At 43.2% G+C, this 24,675-nt stretch overlaps 1 protein-coding gene across 5 annotated transcripts in view; it reads right to left on the reverse strand.

Moving 5' to 3' along the window:
* Positions 1-24,675, reverse strand: part of EVC2 (EvC ciliary complex subunit 2) — a 147,265-nt gene that overhangs the window by 76,291 nt on the left and 46,299 nt on the right. For all 5 annotated transcript variants that reach the window (XM_014344566.4, XM_055111173.2, XM_034951914.3 and 2 more), the window contains exon 10: positions 2,505-2,829. In XM_014344566.4, coding sequence (XP_014200052.4) covers positions 2,505-2,829 — 325 coding nt within the window. The remainder of the gene's footprint in view (positions 1-2,504; positions 2,830-24,675) is intronic.

Below are 24,675 nucleotides of genomic sequence, written 5' to 3' on the forward strand. Positions count from 1 at the left end.
GATTGGGCTCATGGGTCCTTGTTTGCTGACCACTGCCTTAAGGTATTGTCCAAGCCTCCCTTATTGAGCATGTATTATGTTTAAAGGTAAAAAAAAATTGGCCATGCGTGGTGGCTCATGCCTGTAATCCCAGCACTTTGGGAGGCCAAGGTGGGCGGATCACCTGAGGTCAGGAGTTCGAGATCAGTGTGGCCAACATGGCAAAACCCTGTCTCTACTAAAAATATCACAATTAGCTGGGCGTGGTGGCAAGCGCCTGTAATCCCAGCTACTCGGGAGGCTGAGGCAAGAGAATCACTTGAGCCGAGGAGGTGGAGGTTGCAGTGAGCCAAGACTGCACCACTGCACTGCGATCTGGGTGACAGAGTGAGACTCTATCTCAAAAAACAAACAAACAAAAAATTGTAACAGATTTAGGAAAGAATCAAAAGAGAGATAATGGGATCATTTAGGGGCTGAATCACCGAACAGTGCATTCAATACATTCTTCCTAAGGGCTCGGCTCAAGGATGTGGGATGTTGAGCAGCAGTCATAGACTGGGCATTACAGGGCAGTGTCGGCGAGGGAGGCTGCAGTGGACTGAATGGTGACACTCCCACCCCCCAAAAAAGGTATGCCTAGATCCTAACCTCAGGACCTTATTTAGAATAAGGGTCTTTCCACATGAAATTAATTTAAGATCTTATGAGATCATCCTGGATTATTTAGGTGGGACCTAAATTCAATGACAAATGTCCTTATAAGAGACAGGAGATGAGAGGGTTACCAGGGAAAAGGCCACAGGAAGACAGAGCAAAGATTTAAGTGACGCAGTTACAACCCCAGGAACACCCGGAGCCACCAGAAGCTGAACCAAACATGGAAGGATCCTACTGACAACTAGATTTTGGACGTCTGGCCTCCAGAACTATTACATAACAGAAAAAATTTCTGTTGTTTTAAGCCACTAAATTTGTGGTGATTTATTATGGCAGCCACAGGAAACTAGGACGGGAGAACCTAAAATGAGATGGTTCTGAAGGCAAGGGAGGCCCCAGGAGCAAGGGAGCAGGTGCAGGCAGGACAGTGAGGACCTCGCCCCTTGTCTTTACTGCTCATCCCATGTCTGACCACAGATGACCATCTGTGAGTCACGAGTTGTTAACAGGAGAGCTGCTTATTTGCTCCCAGGGGCATCCATAGATGGCCACAGTCTGCGGAAGGGAAGCTGAGTTCAGAAGCTTGTTCTTAAGTAGTTGGAAGCCCTCCCTAGGGGAGTAGATGTTCAGAACAGGATATGCAGACTCAGGTCACATGAAATGAATAAGCCATTTCTTTCACATAGGAAAACAGAAATCAGGTTTGATTTGGTATATTCAGGAAAAACTCTAGTTCTTTCAAGGCAGCAACTGACACAACTTTTGGAAAAACAAGAGCTGATTTCTGAGCAATCTAGGCCAGCCCTGACAAGGCTGACCTATGAGAACTCCAACTGAGCACTGTGAGCTGACAGCCTTCTGCAGCCCATGGGCGCCAGGCAGCTGCTTTTCCTACATTGCTTCTCCCACCCACCCTGAGAGGTGGCTTGCCATTAGACTTGCAGTGCCTAATTAAGGCCTTCAGGAGCAGAGATGGAATGTACTAGACTGTGAGTCCAGGTTTTTCTGACTCTAGAGCCTCTGCTGGAGAGAACTGTAACCTAACAGGCTATGTAGTCCAGAGGGGGACACGTGGACTTTGACATCACAACTTTCTGTGAACCATGCCCTCTACAGACGTGCTCTGCTATGAATGAAGCCTTTCTTCTCTACCCATGAATTCTACAGCATTGTGAACATACCTCTATTATAACATGACTGAATAATGTCTCATTTTTTATGTGTACTGATGTTTTTATAAGATTATGAACTTCTTGAATGGAAGAACCATGTCTCATTGTTCCCTATACCTTCATTGCCTAGCCCAGTGCCTGAGAGACAGTAAGTAATCAACACATTTTTGCTAAATGAATTCTGGATAGATGGATGGGTGGATGAGTGATAATGGGCAGATGGGTGGATGGGTAGATGGAGGGAAGCATGGGTGAATGGGTAAATGGATGAGTGGATGGGTAGATGGCTAGATGGGGAATGAGTGGATGGGTAAATGGGTGGATGGGTGATGGGTGGCATGGATGGGAGGGTGGATAAATGAGTAGGTGGATGAACAGACAGATGGATGTGTAGATGGACAGATGGGTGAATGAGTGGGTGGATGAATGGATAGGTGCACAGATGATTGGATGAGTGGGTGGATGGATGAGTGGGTGAATGGGTAGATGGGTGGATGGATAGATGATGATGGATGGACGGTGGGAATGGCTGGATGAATGAATGGAAGGATGAATAGATGAATGAGTGGATGGTTGGATGGATGATGGGTAGATGGATGGAGGAGGCAAATGGACAGATGAGTGGGTAGATGGATAAATGACAAATCCCAGAGAGAAAGGGAAGTGAACGCCTTCCTTTCAGACCTGTCTTACCCTCTCACTAGCACGTTTCAGCAACTCTTCTGCTTCCTCCATTGCCATCATCTCTCTCTGGTACTGGTTTTCCATCTTCTTTCTTGTTTCCAGGTCACATTCAGCTGTCAGTGCCACCATCTTCCGATCATACTCCTCTTGTATTTCACTTTCCAGCAACAGAAACTGCTTTTTGAAAACAGCACTCATTTTTCTCTCTACTTGGGGTGAGAGGTGGCCACTGCTGGTGAGACTTTTCAGCAGAAGGGCAATGATATCCTTGCTGATTTGTGTTCGACAAGCCTCCAGATCTGCATCTGCCCGATTCAGGGTTGCAATCTCCAACCTAGGAAACACAAAAATCAAAAGAATTCCATTACATGAAATTGCAACAGAAACCAAAGGTCTTTCAAAGCTCTGAGGTTTTCATTTATGTGTAGGCAAGGGCTTTCTTCGTCTTGCTTTTCTTCCTTTCCCCGCTCACTTCTGCTTCATCCAGTCATTGAAGGCCATTAGCTGACTCTTACTTAGTAAATTTGTAAGGTACCGTGTGATGTACAAAAAAGAATATAATCAATATAAGACATGTTTTTGTCAACAAGTAACAAGTCAGCAACAACAAGGAAACCAAGGGAAAAATGGATAGCTAATATATTTGGAGGATTTAAAAATAAAGTTTATTTTACTTTTCTTCCCATTAAAAATTAATTTATGGACATGACTAGTACATGTAATGTCATATCCTGGACAGAATCCCAGAGCAAAAAAAAAGGACATTAGATTAAAAACTATGAAAATCTGAATAAAGCATGGACTTTGATAACAACTGATACATAATCACACTGTATCAACATTGATTTGTTAATTTTAACAAATGTAACATACTAACAGAAAATGTTAATAATAGGGGAACCTGGGTTCAGGATACATGGGAATTATCTGTATTATCTTCTCAATTTTTTTGTAAATCCAAAACTGCTCTAAAAATAAAGTCTACTTGAAAATACGAGGTAGTTCGCAGAGTCTCAGTGTTCTGAAACCTGACTGGCGGTAGTTGTAAAACTGTATATACTTCCAGTAACACATCGGACTGTACTCTTAAAATGTGTGAATTTTATGATATGTTAATCATACCTCTATAAAGCTAAGGAAAGCTACATAGAAAAAAATTAATTTATGTTATGGTAAAAATACATCTGAAAACAAAGACAAATAGAAAAAGAATTCATTCACTGTGAATCCATCATTCAATCAGAACTAATGAAGGCATTTAGTTATTCTATTATTATTATTTTTTATTTTACCTTAAGTTCTGGGATACATGTGCTGAACGTGCAGGTTTGTTACACAGGTTTACATGTGCCATGGTGGTTGCTGCACCTATCAACCCGATATCTAGGTTTTAAGCTCCTCGGGCATTAACTATTTGTCTTAATGCTCTTCCTCCCCTTGCCTCTTACCCCCCGTCAGGCCCTGGTGTGTGATGTTCCCCTCCCTGTGTCCATGTGTTCTCATTGTTCACCTCCCACTTATGAGTGAGAACATGCAGTGTTTGGTTTTCTGTTCCTGTGTTAGTTTGCTGAGGATAAGAGTTTCCAGCTTCATCCATGTCCCTCCAAAGCATATGAACTCATTATTTTTTATGGCTGCATAGTATTCCATAGTGTACCTATGCCACATTTTCTTTATCCAGTCTATCATCGATGGGCATTTGGGTTGGTTCCAAGTCCTTGCTATTGTAAATAGTGCTGCACGTCTTTATAGTAGAAGGTCATCATTCAATTAGAATTAATGAAGACATTTTGTCATATTTTCTTCCAGCCTTTTTTCTATGCATATTTTTTCATAAATGTCCACTATTTACACAGATGCATGCAAGTACAATTTTATCCTTTTTTTTTCCCCAATTAACATGGTTATAGGTATCTTCCAGTGGTATTTAACAACTAAATGCTTCTTTATAAGGGTTGCAAAATATTTTATCATGTGATAGACCACCATTCAATGACTATTCTTCTATTGTTGCACATTTGGATTACTTGCAAATTACAAAATCTAAAACAATCCTGAAGTAAATGACTTTTTACAGAGCTCTAGATACTCACAATAATTTCCTCAGTACAGATTCCCACGAGAGGAACTGCTGGGTCAGATGTCAGCGACATCCATAAGTCTCCTGGCACATCCAGACAAACTGCTTTCCAGAAGAGACCCCCAGCCATACCTCAGGATCCTCACATTTAGCCCCACCCTCCACCATGTCAAACATCTTTGATAATTTGATTTGGTGTACGATTGTAAAAATGCAAGGGTTTTAAGAAAACTATTATAAAATTTGCAAGGGCTTAAGTATATGACTTCCACATTAACCAGGTTCAAAACTTGTCAATATTGACCAATCTTGTTTTCTCTATTGCCTTTAATGTTTGAGCAATTTAAAGCAAATATCAGATCTGTCATTTTACCCATGAACACCTCACTGAGCATCTTTAACTGTCAAGGAGTTATACGCAGACAGACCGATCAACAGACAGACAGATGTGTGTATGTCTATCTAACGAGTTAACTTGTCTACATGAATATGTACATGCATATCTACTTTACTTAACCTTGTTGCTAAAGGGTGGTAAAATATACTACCCCAAAATGTGGTGTTCTGGTATACTGACTATTTTCAGTTAAAGACACCTCAAAAGACAAACTAGCAAGTATCAGATCACTCTGAGCTTCAACCTGTTTCTTAAAAGCAGAGGGATGAAATTCCCACGTGAAGGATGCCATCCCTGTATTGGAAGGAAAGCAACATTCTTATCATCAAGCATGAAAAGTTGAGACCAAGATAATTCTATAAAAACAGACCTGGTTAAAATAATTCTTATCCTTCTTTAGCCTCACCATGTAATTGTTTTTTTCACAACGTGCTGTTCTTTGTTCAACTCAGCATATTACCATTCACCTCTAACCGCATCTTTGGGTCTTCATTTCCTTACGTGGGCTCCAGTGTCATGTCAAACTTATATTAAATTTGCATGTTGTTTTCCTGTTAATCTATCTCATGTCAATTTAATTCTTGGGCCCAGCTGGGGCCCCTGAGAGGGCAGAGGTAGAGTGTGACTACCTACACTGTCATTATTATATATAAAATATTTAAAACAGGCTGGGTGCAGTGGCTCACACCTGTAATCCCAGCACTTTGGGAGGCCAAGGTGGGTGGATCACTTGAGGCCAGGAGTTCGAGACCAGCCTGGCCAACATGGTGAAATGCCATCTCCACTAAAACTACAAAAATTAGCCAGGTGTGGTGGCAGGCGCCTGTAACCCCAGCTACTCGGGTGGCTGAGGCGGAGGTTGCAGTGAGCCAAGATTGCACCACGGCACTCCAGCCTGGGCAATAGGGCGAGACTGTCTCAAAATAAAAAAAAAAATTAAAACAATCCCAATAATTAGAAATGTCTAGTTACCTGTCATTATTCAGACTACCTCAAGTGTCTCAAAATGTCTTTTTACAATTGAACATTTAATTCAAGAACCAAACAAAATCCCATAATGCCAGTTAAGTTTCCTTTATTCTAGAACATTCTGGCCTTCCACCTTTCCTTCTACAGCATTGATGTGTTAGGGAAGTCAGGCCACCATCCTGCAGAATGTCCCATGTTCTGGATTTGGCCAGTGACTTCCATGGGTGTCACCGTACCTCTCTCTATCCTCTGTATTTCCTGTAAACTAACAGATCTAAGATCTTCATTCAATTTGTTTTCCTTCTTTTTTTGAGTGACCTTTAAAAATTGAGACAAAATATACATATATAATTTACCATCTTTTATTTTATTTATTTATTCTTTTAGACGGAGTTTCACTCTGTTGCCAGGCTAGAGTGCAGTGGTGTGATCTCGGCTCACTGCAACCTCCGCCTCCCAGGTTCAAGTGATTCTCCTGCCTCAGCCTCCCGAGTAGCTGGGACTACAGGCACCCACCACCATGCCCAACTAATTTTTGCATTTTTAGTAGAGACGGGGTTTCACCATGTGGGTCAGGATGGTCTCAATCTCTTGACCTCGTGATCTGCCCGCCTCGGCCTCTCAAAGTGCTGGGATTACAGGTGTGAGCCACCGCGTCTAGCCACCATCTTTTCTTTAAGTGTGCAGTTCAGTGGTAATAAATATCTTTTATTTATATTCTTGTTTTCCTTCGTCTAAACCTACCCCTTCCCATACCTGGGCTCCAGTAACCACTATTCTATTCTGTATCTTCACAAGGTCCACTTTTTTAGCTCTCACATATGAGTGAGAACATGTGATATTTGTCTTTCTGTGACTGGCTTATTTCACCTGACATAATGACCACTAGGTCCATCCATGTTGCTTCAAATAATAGGAATTTGTTCTTTTTTATGGTTGAAAAACATTCCATTGTGTATTTATACCATATTTTTTTATTCATCTGTTGATGGGCACTTAGGTTGATTTCACATTTTGGCTATTGTAAATAGTGCTGTGATAAACATGAGAATGCAGATATCTCTTCGATATATTGATTTCCTTTCTTTTGGACATCTACCCAGTAGTGGAATGGCTGGATCGCATGTTGGTTCTATTTTTAGTTTTTGAGGATTCCCCCATAATGGTACTATATTCATACTGTGTGCTTCCTTTACGTCCATACTATAAGGTAAGGCTAGCGTGAATCCATAGGTTCAAGTGGTGCCAACATGATCCCTGCATTATATTTTCCATCAACCGTGCATCTAATGATTTTAACATCCCCCTCTTTTTTTTTTTTTTCTTAACTTTTAAGTTCAGGGGTATATGTGTAGGTTTTTTATACAGGTAAACTTGTGTCATGGGGGTTTGTTGTACATATTATTTTGTCATGCAGGTATTAAGCCTAATACCCATTAGTTATTCTTCCTGATCCTCTCCTTCCTCCCACTCTCCACCCTCTGATAGGCCCTAATGTCTGTTGTTCCCCTCCATGTGTACATGTGTTCTCATCATTTAGCTCCCACTTATAAGTGAGAATACGCGGTGTTTGGTTTTCTCTTACTGAGTTAGTTTGCTAAGGATAATAGCCTTCAGCTCCATCCAAGTTCCTGTAAAAGACGTGATCTCACTCTTTTTTAACGGCTGCATAGTATTCCATGGTGTATATGTACCACATTTGCTTTATCCAGTCTACCACTGATGAGCATTTAGGTGGATTCCATGTCTTTGCTATTGTGAATAGTGCTGCAATAAATATACATGTGTATGTGTCTTTACGACAGAATGATTTATAGTCCTTTGGGTATATACTCAGTAATGGGATTGCTGGGTTGAATGGTAGTTCTGTTTTTAGGTCTTTGAGAAGTTGCCACACTGTTTTCCACAATGATTAAACTAGTTTACAGTCCCATCAACAGTGTATAAGCATTCTTTTTGCTCCACAACCTCACCAACACCTGTTTATTTTTTTATTTTTTCAGACAGAGTCTCGCTCTTGTTGCCCAGGCTGGAGTGCAATGGCGTGATCTTGGCTCACTGCAACCTCCACCTCCTGGGATCAAGTGATTCTCCTGAGCCTCAGCCTCCTGAGTAGCTGGGATTACAGGCGTGCGCCACCACGTCTAGCTAATTTTGTATTTTTAGTAGAGACTGGGTTTCATCATGTTGGTCAGGCTGGTCTCGAACTCCTGACCTCAAGTGATCCACCTCCCTCGGTCTCCCAAGGTGCTGGGATTACAGGCATAAGCCACCGTGCCAGGTCTATTTTTTGATTTTTTAGTAATAGCCATTCTGACTTGTGTGAGGTGGTATCTCATTGTGGTTTTGATTTGCATTTCCCTAATGATCAGTGATATTGAGCTTTTTTTCATATGTTTGTTGGCTACATGTATGTTTTCTTATGAAAAGTGTCTATTCATGTCCCTTGTCCACTTTTTAATGGCTTTTTTTTCCTTGGGAGACCGAGGGAGGTGGATCAAATGAACTAAACCATCAACTGTTATCTAGATCCATGATTTCATTAGGGGTTTCAAAATGCACATTGTCTAATTCTATCATTTCTTCTGCATTTTTTAAGCTGAAATTCTTCAAAAAAGAACTTTCATCAACAATTCTGTTACTCTGACATAAAGTTCATAGAGACGTATAATTATTTCTCTTGTATTTTATCAATTTTCTAATTAAAGGGTTGGTGTCATAGTAACCTTCAATGGTGAATAATGAGTTTGGGTTTGTTTGTTTATCAGCTTGTTTCATTATGTTTTAGCATGAGGGCAAAGGTTTACAAAACTTTTCTCAGCTTCCTGAGAATCTGAGCTTTAGTTAACTCTTACTCAGAAACCTACTAAGAGGATGAACATCAAATAGGTTACCAGGCAACATGGCTTATGGTAAAAATAATGCCAGACTGGTAAATTACAAATGGATGGGAAGACTGGTAAGTAAATTAAATACCTAACAGGGATGCCATACTTTGTACCTCCCTGAGGAAAATGACTCTTGGAACTGGGCATATACCTTGCGGGAACCTTGGAAGCTATGTCTGTGAGTTGTTACAAGAGATATTGCCACCTGTGGGGTAGGAATATTTTAAGCCAGAAAGACTCCTGCAACTGCCTGATATGGATTCCATCTCCCTGCACCTGACCTGTGTCACCTGGGAGGAAAATGCCCCCCCAAACAGTGGTGTAGGCTGTTGTGTGACCTGTGGCGAGGATACCCACAGGGGAATAATGCTGTCCTCACAGCAAGCGGTGTTGCAGCCCCTCAAGCCTTCTGAGTAGATGAGGCCACGTGTGCCCTGTAAGAGTCCCGTGAGTCCAAATGTTTAGCTGAACCTAGGAAGCCCCCCTGCCTCTGCAAAGTGTCACTATGAAATGGAAGATTTTTATATATTTGGTAGGTTTTGATCAACTGTGGTCTTTATTCTTTTTGATGCTCGAATTTTACCATCTTAGATTAAAATAGCTTCCGTCCCCTTAAGACACAACTTAGCCTAGTTTTAAACAACAGCTCATTCATTTGCTTCTTCCATTTTCTCAAAAAGTGCTTATTGAACATGTGTCTATGCAACGAGCGCTTTGCAGGTTACAAAGCAAGAAAGAAACACAAGAGCTGCCTCAAGGCAGTGTGTGTATGGCTAAATGTCAAATGAACTAAACAATCAATGTTGTACAAGCTCAGAAAACAAAATCCCTTCCCTACTCTGAGACAGACAGAATGGATTTCACACCTTAAACGAAGCCTTATGTGGCAGGGAGGACAGTGCCCCCGCAAAGACATTCACAGCCTAATCCCCAGAACGGCAAACACGTTAGGTTTCATGGCAAAGGGGAATTAAGGCTACTCATCAGCTGACCTTAAGACTGAGATCAAGAACAAGGCCTTTTAAAATAGGAAAACAGGCAGAAGAGGGGTCAGAGTTGGAGAACGCCCTGTGGCGAAGGAAGCCGACATAGGAGTGATGACATCAGCTTTGGAGATAGAAGAAGGGGTCCCAAGTCAGTGAATGTAGGCAGCCTCAAGAAGCCGGAAAAGGCCAGGAAGGGAACGTCCCCTAGAGCTGACGTCTTTTTTTTTAATTGACAAGTAATAGATGTATACATTTTCTGGGCCCATGTGATAATTTAATACATTCATTTAATGTGCAAAGATTTAATCAGGTTAATTGGGACAGCCATCACCTTAAATATTTGTCTTTTCTTTATGCTAGAAACATTAGAATTCTTCCCTTCTAGCTATTCTGAAATGTGCAACAGATTATTGTAAATGATAGCCACCCCACTGATCTATCTAGAGCTGACATCTTGATTTTTACCTGGTCAGACCTGTATCGGAGTTTGACCTCCAGAACTCTAAGATTCATATTGTGGTAATTTGTTACAGCTGAATAGGAAACTAACACACCTTACTTGACCACTCCATCCATCATTCATTAATTCATTAAGTTACATGAGCAAATGTTGTGGCTGCTTGTGTTGGGAAAATGGCAGGTGCTGTACCAGGTGCTTTACCAGTGGTTTGCTGTGAAAGCACCTGCTAGCTAAGGGGCCTGGATAAAGAATTTAGTTTCCACACCAGCACAATGAGGACCACCCTCATAGGTTGTTGTTCAGAGTTAAAGAAGAGAAGAAACAGAAGGCACACAGCACAGTCTGGCATTTTGTTGGTTCTAAATAATAATAGTTTCCTCATTCTTGGTTCTTCCCTCTCACAGAAGATTGGCTGCAGAATAGAGTCAGTGCCCACAGCTCACCTTCCCAGTTGCCTGGGAAGACAGTCCCAGAGGCACTCTTTATTGTAACAGTTTTAATGTTAATCACTATAGATAATTTGTCAGAAGAGATGATGATAAAAACTGTCAGGGTGTTCCAAAGCCACAAAGACAAGAAAATGTCCCTCTAAGTCGATTAAAATACCATGCCACTAATGAAGCCGACTCTCATCCTTTAATTTCCCAAAGGGCTGCAAGAGAGGAAAACAAATACTAAGAATTCTTCATTTCCATACAGGATCAGGTCCACTGGTGAAGACTTAAATTTTCATTGCCCTCTATGGCATTTTGCCATTTTCAATTATTCAGACAACAATGAAATACACGTATTTTTGATTCCCTTGAAAGTCCCTAACGATCCCATGAGGCAGACAGAGAAATTTTGGGTTACACATGCTGGGCTCTGAGTCTGGGGCATCTTTACTACCTCGACAGCTCGGCAAAGTTAGCAGGATTCACCCACCGCCTTCCCAGGAACATGTGTTTTTTGAGGTCACAAAAATGTCATCTTGTCACTGTGCTTCAAAGATGAACATATTTTCTGGCCAGTTTTGCTACATATGCAAACTGTACAAGTGATATTCCTCTTGGAAGTGACTGGAGTTTAGAACCACGTCCAGCACACAGGAAGCACTTACTAAACGTAAGCTATTAAAACTTGCCAATGATAACATCTTTCAAGGGAAACAGTACCGCTTAAATTATCCAAAAACTGATTAATATTTTGATTAGCTACTAATGATAAAAAAAAGAGAGAAGATGACATTAATTCTTCTTTCTTTCTTCTTATTTCACATAAAAATTAATCAAGTTCTCATCAAATGGCAAGCAAGGTGTCAGAACAAAATTAGGATAGAATATGACACACATGCAGCAAATGTTGTCCAGAAAGTGAAGGAGGACTCATTAATCAACATGGTGGATAATTAATTCAGAAGGAAAATGAAATCACCACGGCCATTTTTTACAGTATAAATCTGGCATCTTCAAGGTAGCAGGTGTAAGCACAATAGACCCCCAAAACCAATTCAATATGAGTGAAACTGAAATTTTCCTCATCAGAAGCTAATTCCAATGGACAGACAATACTGCAAGATTCCTCTCTGGGACCATCAATCTTGTTTATAAACTATCCATTTGCAGGCATAGACAATGGAAATTTGGGGAGAAAAATACCTCCTGAGTATATTTGCTGTCCAAATTGTAATGAGAGGTTAAATGAGAGTAAAAATAGTCACCTACATGAGCAAAACACCAATAAGACTTATGACAAACCATTGAATTTCTAGTTGGGTAAAACCTAGACTGCAAGGTACAAGAGGTCAGCAGTTTGCATCTTTCCTCGCTGACAATTTTGCTCTTAAAGATTTCTATGTTTAGAAGTGGGATTGGGCCTTCCCTCTCCAGGCCTCGAGCTACTCCTTAAAGGGGGCAAAGATGCAGACAGATGCCACTAACTCTTCCTTCCTGGGATTTCCATATCACTGCCCACTCCCTACTCCACCCACTGGCCAGACTAAGACAGAAGGGTCAGCCCTGGAAGAGGCAAAAAGGGGAAGTAGGACTACCTCTCTCTGCCTCAAATCCTCCCTGTCCTTCCTGCGCTTCCCTCCTAACTCTCTTTCACACATATCCTAATCAACTTTTCCTGGGTGATATTTCATTATGTTTGGAAGCATGGGCTTGGAAGTCACATTAACTTAGCTTCTAATTTCAGCTTTACCCCTCAGGAACCGCATGAACTCAGGTGGGTTATTCGTATCTCTGAGCCTAGTTTCCCTCTATGTGAGAATATTATCACCTACATCAAACGAAAGTCACTGAGAGGATTAGTAATAGTGCCTCTTATGATCAGGCTTTGTTTTAATCGCCATATATATATAGAGAGAGAGAGAGAGAGAGAGAGAGAGAGCCATTTAATCATCACAAAAAAATCTTATAAGGTAGGTGATTAACATCTCTCTTACAGGTAAAGAAACTGAGGCATAGAAAAATTAAAATACCTTTTTCAAAGTCATATAACTATTAAATGACGGAACTGGGATTTGAACCCATGACATGTTTCTCCAGAGTCCTTGCTGTACCATCTGTCCTACTGTCTCAAAACGGCACACACGAAGCACTTAGCCCAGTCTCTGGCACAGAACAGATGCTGGAAAATGTGACTTCTCATTGTTGTTGCTGTTGTTCTGTCTGTCATGTCTTTCTTGATATCATTTTTTATGGCACAGAAAAGAAGATGCAGGGGAAACATGATAAACACGTGGATGGATGGGTGGATGGCTGCATGGGTGAATGGACAGATGGGCAGATGGGTGAATGGCTAGATGGAAGAATGGATGAATGGATAGACAATAGACAGAGGGATAGATGGATGAATGGATGGATGGGTGATGGATGTATGAATGGAGGAATGCACGGGTAGGCGAATAGATGGGTCGATAGATGGCTGGCTGGCTGGAAGATTGGATGGGTAGATGAAGTATGGATGATAGATAGATGAGTGGGTGGATGGATATGCAGATGGATGGATGATAGGTGGACAGATGGGTGAATGGGCAAATTGATAGATGGGCAGATAGGTGGATGAGTAGATGGGATGGATGAATAGATGAATGAAAGAATGGGTGGGTGAAAAAGATGGGTGGATGGATGGATGGGTGGAAGGACAGATGAGTAAATGGATGATGGATGGGGGAATGAGTAGGCGTATGGGTGCATGGGTAGGTGGAAGAAAAGTGAATGGGTGGGTGGGTAGATGGATGGATGGATTAGTGGATGAATGAATGACTGATAGGTAGGTAGATGGAGAAATAACATTTGAAACTCTTATTTGGAAAGGCAAAGTGTGCTCTACCTGAAGGTTAGATGACAATCAGGAAAGAACTGTAGCATGGAAAATGTAAAGGTAGCTTTAGAAATGGAATAAACCTTGGATGTCAGCTAAGTAAGTCACCTTTCCAACCAACACCTGGGCTTTCTGAACATCTTCTCTGCCAGGCATTCCCCAACCTCTGCTTTGTGCACCCACCACAATGGGGAGCTAGCTGCCCCTCCAAGCTAACTCCCCTTATAGCGGAGCTTAGAGAAGTAGAAAGGCCTTCTTCATAATTAGCTGACATTTGTCTCCCTAAAATTTCCATCATTGTCCCAGGTTGCACTGTCTTATCCATGACAACCTTGCATATATCTGATGATTATAATCAGGCGATCACAAAATATCACCAATCCAGGCTAAACAGCCTTAGGCATCTGACACGGAGCCTTGCAGGCCATGGTGGGGATTTGAGTTTTACCAGGGAACAGGGGGAAGCTGGCGAAGGCTTTTCAGCACATGTGACCCAACCGAGTTCACTGAAAAGGTGCCTCTGGCTGGTGTGTGAATGGACTGGACGGTTAGGGATGGACGTGAAGTTGGTGGCAGAGGCCAAGAAAGAAATAGCAATGGCTGGGACTCAGGTGCTGGTGATGAGGTGGTAAGAGGTGGAGAGCTCCAGGAGGGAGAGGGAAGTCCCAAGCAGGGACCAGTGTGGAGGTAAGGAGAGGCTGCGTCAGGATGGCAATGCAATTCAGCCGGTTGTTTGTAGTAAACACCATGTTTACCACATGTGACACTGTATAAATGGAATTCCGGTTAAGGACAGACGCACCCTCCGGGGACTGTCAGCTGCCCAGCACTGAGATGGAGAACTGCATGTGTTTCCTGTGGCTGCTGTAACAAAGTAACACAAAGTGGGTGGCTTCAACCAACAGAAATGTCACTTCACAGCTCAGAGACCAGAAGGCCGAGACGAAGGTGTCAGCTCACGCAAACGGTAGGCAGCTGTGCCGGGAAGTTAAGGTCCTCAGGAGCATCCTCCAGCCGGCAAGGGCTTGGAGCTGCTGGTGGATAAAAACCCCAGGGTGAGGGAGATGGCAGGGAGGGTCTGCAGCCTTAGATGAGGATTCCTGCGACTCACCTCAGAACCAACTAGAGGATGCATCATTGGGGTACTCTGCTGTCCTGCAGAAGTTCTCAAACTATTAAGCATCAGAATGACCAGAATGATTTGAAGATATGAAATGCAGCTCCCCAGGCCTGCTCTCAGGTCCTGGTTCAGAAGGTGTGGCTTAGGGAGATGTATTTGTTTCCTAGGGTACTTTCCTATGTAGCCAAGTACCATCAGCTGGATGGCTTAGAACAACAAACATTTATTCCCTCACAGTTCTGGAGGCCAACAGTCCAAACTCAAGGCATTGGCAGGGATGGTTCCTCCTGCAGGCTGTGAGGGAGGATCCGTTCCATGCCAGCTCAGTGTTGCCAGCAACCCTTGGTGTTCCTTAGCTTGCAGCTGCATCATTTCAGTGTGTGCCTCTCTTCACATGGGGTCCCTCCTGTGTCTACGTCCAGATTTCCCTCTTCTTATGAATATACCAGTCACGTTGGATCAAGGCCCACCCTAATAGCCTCACCTTAGTGAGGTTACAACTGCAAAGATTATACTTCCAAATAAGGTTACACTCACTGTCCAAGGAGTTATGACTTCAACATAGCTTTGTGAGGGACACAATTCCACCCATGACAGCAACCCTGAAGGGACTGCAGTCCCTCTCCATCCATGACAACATCCAAGTAGAAATGGGTTGGCCATCTATTAGGCATACCAGAGACTAGTCCTGCTCTGGCCAAGAATTTGGGCCAGATGACTACTAAGATCCTTTGCAGTATCCAGATTCTAAGATTCTGTTTTCCTGGGAAGGTGTAAACTGCTTTATCTTCAGGTTAGCTCTTAACTCATGAGCTGGGACAATACTCTTTCCCCTAAGAAAGGTAAGGCCACGGTAAAAAGTCTTTTCCTCTGGACAGAAAAGGGGCATTTGGTAAAAACTAGGGAAATCTGAACAGACTGTGAACTTTAGCTAATAATAATGTATCAATATTGGATCATTCACTGTAACAAATGTAGCATGCTAATACAAGACATGAGTACTAAGGGAAACTGGGTCTGGGAGGTATGGGAACTCTCTGTATTCTTCTCTCAATGTTTCTATAAATCTAAAACTGTTCTAAAAAATAATCTATTACGTAAACAAAAAGTAGAGCTGGACTCCTTAATGCGTGCATGTTACAAACGAGGCCCACCCTCTCTTCAGCGCTGAGATGCCAAGAATCTGGAGCTGCAATGGGAACTTGAAACGAGAGGCTGAAAACAGGCCGGGCATGGTGGTTCATGCCTGTAATCCCAGCACTTTGGGAGGCTGAGGCAGGCGGATCACCTGAGGTAAGGAGTTCGACACCAGCCTGGCTAACATGGTGAAAGCCCGTCTCTACTAAAAATACAAAAATTAGCTGGGCGTGGTGGCGGGCGCCTGTAATCCCAGCTACTCAGAAGGCTGAGGCAGGAGAATCACTTGAACCTAGGAGGCGGAGGTTGCAGTGAGCCGAGATTGTGCCACTGCACTCCAGGCTGAGTGACAGAGTGAGACTCCGTCTCAAAAAAAAAAAAAGAGGTTGAAAACAGCCTATATATCCTATAGGGAGAAGAGGAGGCCTGGAGTGAGGCCTGGAGTCAGCCCTGGAGTCCAGGAAAGGCCTCGCGGCAGAGATGGCAGTTTTTGAGGGGTCTCTCAGAAGCTCCTCTTTTAGAGAAGCAGGAGGTCACACATGAATTTCTCTGGGTTCTGGAATCCACAGTGCCAGAGGGGACCTCTCACTGGAGACGCCTCTCCCTTGCATTTACATCCTTGAGGTTTCAACCTAGCAGTCAGCTTCTCCATTCCCTAAGGCGAGTCTGCTCACCTGCCCTTTCCTTGCGTTTCCAAGGGTTTCCTCCAATCCTTGGTGGGCAATGGCAGTGCAGGCCAGCAGCCCAGGGGCATCACTGTGGGGGTGGCTGGAGTTTTGCTGATGTTTTCTGAATTCCACACTGTGCCTGGAGTGAGGAGAATCCTATGGAACATAGGCTTGGCCTGGGTGTGCATGGTTAATCCATGCATGGTTAATCCACGTCCAGGGGTGTAAGGACACACTTCCAGGCCACTGAAGGAGACCACTCTGTTGTTGAGTCGGGCCCCTATGGCCATAACTAAGCAGAACGAGCAGTTGGGAACAGAGTGAGAAACATGTTGAGTGTCACAGGTCAGGTGGAAGCTGCCACTGCAATGCTGGTTTCACCTTGCGCTGTACCCTGCACCATGCTTCTCGGCACGAGTCCTCTCTTCCTGCAGACAGTGGGTATTGAGAGGCTCCCTGCTTTTCTTGGCTTCCTCCCCGGCACCCAGCCTACATCGTGCCTAGCGCTGAAGGAGAGCACAGTCAACACTTGCCAAGAGAACAGAAGGTGTTTGTCAGACAGAACTCCTCAAGAAATCCTCACCTTGCTGGAAGATGACAGCAAGAGTTGCCGTGGGAACCCAGCAGGCATTCCTTCTGCTCTGCTCTCCAGTGACCCCTTTACAAACCCCATAAGAACCCCGTCATGTCGGGTGCTGCGCAGGTACCTGCCACCTCTCAGGAAATCCAGAAGCAAGGATCAGGTTTGAGGACAGGGCTGCTGTCCACCTTAGCTGACCTTTGCTCCTGCCAGCCATCTGGTGCTCCACGTGAACTCTGATACTGATCCTTCCAGAAAGGTAGAGGGGCCTAGACACAGGTTATCTGTATCATGGGGCTGGAGTGAGGAGGGATTCAAGGGTCCATGAGGACCCTCTTTCAGAGACTAAGGCCTCTTCCCCCCCACCATCCGTGTGTCCAGCCTCCTGCAGTCTCTCCTCTGGCACACGTTCCCTCTGCTGGAAATGCCCCACGCACATTCTGACAAGTCTTAATGGCCCTTTAGACCCAGCCCAGACATGCTGGTTGAGGTTCACCTGGTACCGCCAGGCCTGCAACACCCAAGGGACAGGGTTTGATATGGGAAACAGACACAACTCGCACATCACAGACTGTGCTGAGAGCCTCAGAGGCAGAGCACGCACACACAGCCCCTGGCATGGACCAAATACTTAATCCACATGTAAAAAAAAAATGGAAGGAAGAGAAGGAAGGAAGGGAGGGAGGGCAGAAGACAGGGAGGGAGGGAGGAAGGACAGTTTCAAAATAGCTTAGAACTTGGAAGGGAAAGAGAGGGGCATTATTTATGGGCCTCGTAAAACTGACCACCACCCCACAAGGATCTCCAGTGGAATATCTCACAACAGGTCATGAAGTGAGATGGTTCAATTCCAGAACTATTTCATGAGCATCTGCCATGTGCAAGGAACCACGTCTATCCCTATTCCTGAGGGAAGTGGGGGAGGTAGGCGAGCTGCACTGTAGTCTCAGAAAAGAGCTGCTTCCACTCAGACCTTAGGCTCTTCCCTCTTTGTGAGTCTCCTCCTGCATGACCTAAGAATCTCCACCAAATGGTCCACAAACAGCCAGGAAGCACCAGAGGATGTCCTGGCCTTGGAGTCAGAAGACCTGGGTTTGAGCCCTGGACCAACCATTGCTGATGGAGAGGTAACCGTTCCCAGCACGCCAGTGTCTAAGAAGACCCCTCAGCTCCTCAGGAACATTCCATAAACCATTCTCTGACACACCCCATCGAGTCCTCTAACTCACTGACCCCCTCCTTTCACTTCTTCTCGAGGTCCCTCAAGTCTCCACTTCCTTCCTCATCCTCTTGAGATGCTGCGATCACTTCCACCCAAAGATTTCCAGCCCTAATTCCTGGAACCTGGAAATGTGACCTTCGAAGGGAAAAGGGCCTTTGCAGATATAATTAAGTGAAGGATCTTGACACGAGGAGACCATGCTGGATTATCCAGTGAGCCCTAAACCCAGTCCCAAGTGGCCTCCTAAGAGAGCGCAGAGGGAGATCTCACACACACAGAAGAAGGGGAGGTCACGTGCAGGCAGAGACGGAAGTAAGTTGGCCACAAGCCAAGAAGTGCTGCAGCCTTGGAAGCCCCAGAAGCTGGAAGAGACAGGAACAACCCTCCCAGAGCCTTTGAAGGGAGCATGGCCCTGCTGATACCTTGATTTCAGCCCAGAGAAACTGATTTGGGACTCTGGCCTCCAGAACAGTGACACGGTGAGTTTCTGTTGCATGAAACCACCAAAGTTACAGTAATTTGTTACAACAGCCACAGGATACGAATACAGCTAAGTCCCTATCCCTCTCCCTCTCACCTGGAAAAGCTCTCCAGGCCAGCTCTGGTCCCGGTACCAGGATGAGGTCAGCACTGCATCCCATTGTATAGGTAAGGCAAGTGGAGGCACCAACACGGTAAGTGGCAGAACTGGGACTCAACTCTAGCAGTCAGGCCTGGGTTTTAACCACTGGGCTCTATGCCCTGCCCGCCAGTGGCCTCCATGCCCTGCCCGCCAGTGGCCTCCATGCCTCCATCCAGACCACTGAGACCACTGCAGGGGAAGGCACCTCGTCTAGGCAGGCAGGCCCACCAGCCTCACACGGGCACTCCATGCTGCTCAGCAAGTCTGGGTTTCTCTAGTAAGCCACTTCCCCGTGGTCAGGACTGCTTCACACTTTTTACATTCCCACCTTTTCCTCCCCTGCTGTCCTCACCTTGAACTTCATTGAGAAGCATCTGACAGGTTCATCCCATGTTCCCCCCAAAAGCCACATATCTGCTGCATCTACACAGACTCTGCCGTCCTTCCTAACATGACAGATGATGGCCCAACTCCTCTCCAGTCCTTCCATCAAACAGAATCTCCCTGCAAGAGTGTCCCAGCCACAGGACATCCTTGGAGGAAGCTGGGTAGCCTGAAGAGCCACATCACATCTGGAAACATGTTGTGTTGTCTTCTGGTTTGAGTAATGCTGCACCTCATCCTAATCTTTGCTATCATGTACGTTATAGCCTCAAATTTTCTCTGCAGGGAACTTTCCACCAAGAACACCATTGTGTAGAGGCACCTACTGTGCCAGGCACTGTTGGAGGCACTGGGGATGAATCAGCAAGCAAGACAGAAGGTCCCTGCACTCACAGAACTTACTGCTCAGGTGGATAAGATGAAATACAACAACATTAATTTGAAAAAGAAAAAAAAAAGGTAGTTTCCGGCAGCCTTGAGTGTTGTGAAGAAAATTAGAATTTCAGGATAAAGAATGGAGGCAGTGCTGCTTTAGGGAAGGCCCCTCACTGGCTCTGATGACTCTTCAATCTCTGTGCCCTCTACACCTCCCACCCTGGCCTGGTCCTCTTTTGGGTCCTCAAATGTCCACATCCCTTCCCACCTCCTGTGCTTGCTGCCCACTCCAAAACGCTCATCGCCAGCTCTCAGCTTAACAAGCCTCCATTAGAAGCATCCTCTCCAAGATTCTTTAACAGAGCCCCTTGCCCCTTCATAGCTCTGACCATAGTGTAGAATCAAAGAGTTACCAGTGCACAGGGTTGTGTTTGCTTGTGTACGCTCTATAAGGACAAAAACCAAGACTCTTACTTGCTAGTGTCCAGCAAACAAGAGTCTTGGATCTACCACAGTGCATGATACAGAAGGAGCCCTCAGCAAGAATCTGTTGGATTCATCAATCCATTAATTACTTTTTAAAAAGTACTGCATGCATGAACCGGCAACCGAATCAAAGAACAAGCAAACAAAGAACCTTGGATGAGTTGTTTAACTTCCCTGGGCTTCAAGTTTTTAGAGATGAGGAACAAAATCATTTCTCTAAAGTGTTTACAAAGAATAAAAAGAGTAGTAGTTGTAAAAATATACCATATGGTTGGCACATAAAAAACTACTAAACACACATATTCAAAAACCTCAATTCGACAAATACTCATGGAACACTTACTTTGTACAAACACAATTTCGAGACAGTTTAGAGGCAATGTTGGTAGCATCCAGAAAGAGTCCTAAGCTCATTCTAATAATAGACGAAACAGACATAGATCTGAACTTCTTTTTTTGTCTTATGTTCTTTGACTCTGAAAAAAATCTAAGCTCAGTCTTTTTAAAAAGCTGTTCGGTCAATAGAAGAAAAGATTGAAAACACTCAGGCCTAAGCCAAATCCATTACTACCTGTGTGACCTTAGGGAAAAACCAATAAACCTTTCTGAACCCCAGCTTCCTGGTCTAAAACGAGAGAGTTGTGAGAATTAAATAAGATCGCAGGCGAGAAGTGTGTGGCAGTGGTCAGGCCCAGAGTAAGGCTGGAGCTAAAACATGCTCAGCACTCCATGCCCCTAGAAGCTTCCAGGACCAGCCAGTCCTGCCCAGTTCCTCCCTCCTCCTGGTCCCAGCATGTGCTGAGACTGAGTCCACCTCCATTATAACCACAGTCAAGGAGCCTGATAAAAATCAAAGGAAATATTCCTTCCTCAAATCCCCTCTGTAAGAGACAGCCTATGAATAAGCAATGTAAAAGATAAACCACCACGCACACCTCGGAAATGCTCTTTGTCAAAAATAACTCGGCAGGATAGAGCAAAGTTACAGCTCTCATGGGGCTTGACATGAGGGGGCAATCAAGTCACCTAATGGCATATTTCGAATCCCAGCTAAGCTTCATGTTAGAATTACAAATGGGATAACTGATTTGCCAGAGAAAAATGCTATTTTTAGCGGGGAGTGTATCACAGATTTCCACACATACTAAGCTCCTGCCATTCTGAGTGACATTTTCTTTCTGGGAGCATCTAAGCAGGACCACAGAGCAAGATGGAAAGATTAAAAGTAATTGGCAATGCTATAATTGAAAAAAAAAAAAAAAGACTGGGTTCTTAAAACTAGTGTCCAACCGCAATGCCTGAAACTGAATTGGAGTTCAATAAATATTGAACGTTGGGACGGGAGGGAGGATGGGAAGCTGGGGGAGAGGAAGAGAGGAATGAATTTAGCTCACAAGCTGAACACTCTCCGTGCATGCTTGATAATCAATGCTAAACACTCTTCAGGCAAAATAAGACAAGCTCCCAAGAGAAATGAATATATAATTCCAGAGGTGCAAGAACAAAATCATTATAAACTTCAACATTCCTATTGTACTCAAGCATCAGGACTGGCAAACTGCAGCAGCTGCTTATAATTTCATATAATGTAGGGATAAAGAAAGACTCAGCTTCTTACGCCCCATCACTTTTTGAATAAAAAACAAAAACAGGAGGATTAATACTTTCCTCTTTTAAAGTACTAATTACTTTAGTCGGAAGGTTATAGAGTACCACATACTTGCAAATTAAATATCCAGGTGCTGATTGCATGATCCAAAACATTTCACTCTACTTTTCATTTTCATGTTTTGTAAGAAAACAGACTTTTAGCTCTGAAATCATTTGATAATTAGCTGCTCACATCACTTAATATAATAAGTGACATTTATGAACCTCTGCCAATAACTTCGTCTCCCATTGCTCGTCCATTTCTTCCTACTACTTCAGACAAGGTGGCAAATTTTAATTTGTAATCCTTGCCATTCTGATTAGGGAATTAAGTGAAAATGAAGAATGGCATCTGGATGGCTGCACAAGGCTTAATTAACCAAGCCATACAACTCTGGCACCCAGAAATGGATTAACAAGCCCTGACTCCCCTCTTGGTGCAAGGTCAGCCCTGCACTTACGAGGCTCCAGGCCTGGCTCTTCACCAGGCACTCCGTGAGGAAGCAGCACCCATTCAAAAAAGAGGAGAGTCCCTTTCTTCTGAGAACAGTCATTGAGCTCACAAAGTGGCATGAGTCAGACCTAGCAGAGCTCTTCTCTCAGGCCAGTAAGTAGTTGCTCCTGAAAAGGATGAGGCAGAGCTGTTTCTGGTTCTACCTAGGATCTACCTCTTTGTGTCACAGGACACCATTTCCTGGACCCAGGGAGACAGGATCAGGAAGCGCTCAGTTTTGCTTCCCAGGTCTCCCATTTTCAGTACACTTTCAATTCTCTTGAGAAAGACTCAAGGAAGGGCTAATCGCCCTGACCACTTCTCTTTAGGGTCTGCTAATCTGACCAGGGCTCACAGGCAGCTATCACCATAAGGATGCATCCCCATCACAAGTCTCTTTCACATCATTACACATGACAGTATCAAAAGGCTCTAGGTTATGGGTTCCCCATTTGAGAGATGAGAAAACTAGGCTCAGAGAATGTCTGTAAAATATAAATGTGCCTGAGCCTAAATTGTGAGGAAGCTCAAGTCCCATTCTTCACTCACCAGATGTATCACTGTGGGTAAACCTCTCAGCCTAGCTGAGCCTCAGCTGCTTCAACTATCAAACACTGAAAATAAGATGCCATACCAAAAAGCGGTACCAAATTAAATAAGGGGCGTGACATGAGCACCAAATTAAATAAGGGGGGTGCACATTTCTAAATGTGACATAAACATAAGGTATTTTATCTGAAAACATAAGGCATTACAGTTTATTGTCATCTCGATGATTCCAAATTCACACAAATTACCCTCCAGTGGGTAGTGAGTGGGCAGAAAGCCACACATCTTTAATCTAGAATAAAAAAACTTTCTGTAAATGGAATCCAATTTGAAGGGTTCACATTTGGCCCCATTATTAATCATCAGCAGTCTACCAAGAAAGCAAAGAATGTTAAAATAAAAAGCATCAGATATAACCAAATAAGAATTTGATCTGGGAGAAATGAAGCCCAGCTTTGAATGATCTCAATCTCTGACTGGATTAATATAATCCATAATTATGTTGCTAGCCACTTAGAAGAAGATAACATCACCCTCGTCCTCAGATTGTCTTCTCAATTTCCTATACAATGTCTATCACATAATCAAAAATACACAGAGATATGAGACAAGAAAATATGATCAAAAACTGAGTGGTACTCTAGATAACAGACACAGAACGAGGGTACAGATAATAACGTCTTCAGTCAGAGACTTCAAAATAATTTTGTTTGAGAGTAAATAAAAAAATAAGATTGAGATTTTTGATCAAAAAAACGGAAAATTAAAGAAAACATAAAGAAGTCATCTTAAATATCTGATGAAAGGAAAGAAGGAACGACAAGGCCATGTTGATGAACCTCATCTAGTTAAGGTTACCTATTAGACTGTGACCCATGTGTCCATCCAGGAGAAATCTTGGGCAATGATTAAGAGCCTGGACCATGGAGCAGATGACCTGAGTTTAAAACCTGATCCTATCATTTACTAGTATATGCCCTTGGGCAAGTTACTTAACCTCTCTCAAGTTCTCATCCATAAGATGTTACAGAGAGCAATACCTACTTCATGGGCTGGTTAACAGGATTATATGAGTTAGTTCTGTAAAGTTCTTAAACAATGTCTGGCACTATCTGCTATTGCACATAGGGAGTATGATGTTAATATTCATTAACTACATAAGAAGAACTGCATTCAGTTCAGTACACACTCACATCACCTGGTCTGGCCTCTCTCCCCTGCTGCCTCTTCTTTATTTTCTATACTCAATACCCCAATCTGCACATCAGCCACACTTGGCTACTGACATCTCACCAAACGCACCTTGCTCCTTTCATGTCCTTACATCTGCCCTTTCTTTCCTCTGTCTGAAAATCGTTTCCACGCTTAATCAACTTGGAAAGCTTCTTCAAAAGCTTTCAGAATCAATTCAGATTCTCTCCCTCTTAACTAATGAGTACTAGACTTAATACCTGGATGATGAAATAATCTGTACAACAAACCTCCTGTAACACGAGTTTACCTATATAACAAACCTACACGCATAGCCCTAAACTTAAAAGTTAAAAATAAATTAAAAATTTTTATTAGTTCAATAGTTTATTGAATAAACTAATTATTCAATAATTATTCAATAATAATTAGTATTAATATATTAAACATAATAATATAAATATAATATATAATATTAATATTTTTTATATTTAAATATATTTATATTAATTATATTAAAATAAATCTAATATATTAATTATATTATATTTATTAAATATAAATATAATATATTAAATATAATTAAAATAATTATTATTATTCAATAATTATTC

Source organism: Pan paniscus, chromosome 3, assembly GCF_029289425.2.
Source record: "Pan paniscus chromosome 3, NHGRI_mPanPan1-v2.0_pri, whole genome shotgun sequence".
NCBI classification, from domain to species: Eukaryota; Metazoa; Chordata; class Mammalia; order Primates; family Hominidae; genus Pan; species Pan paniscus.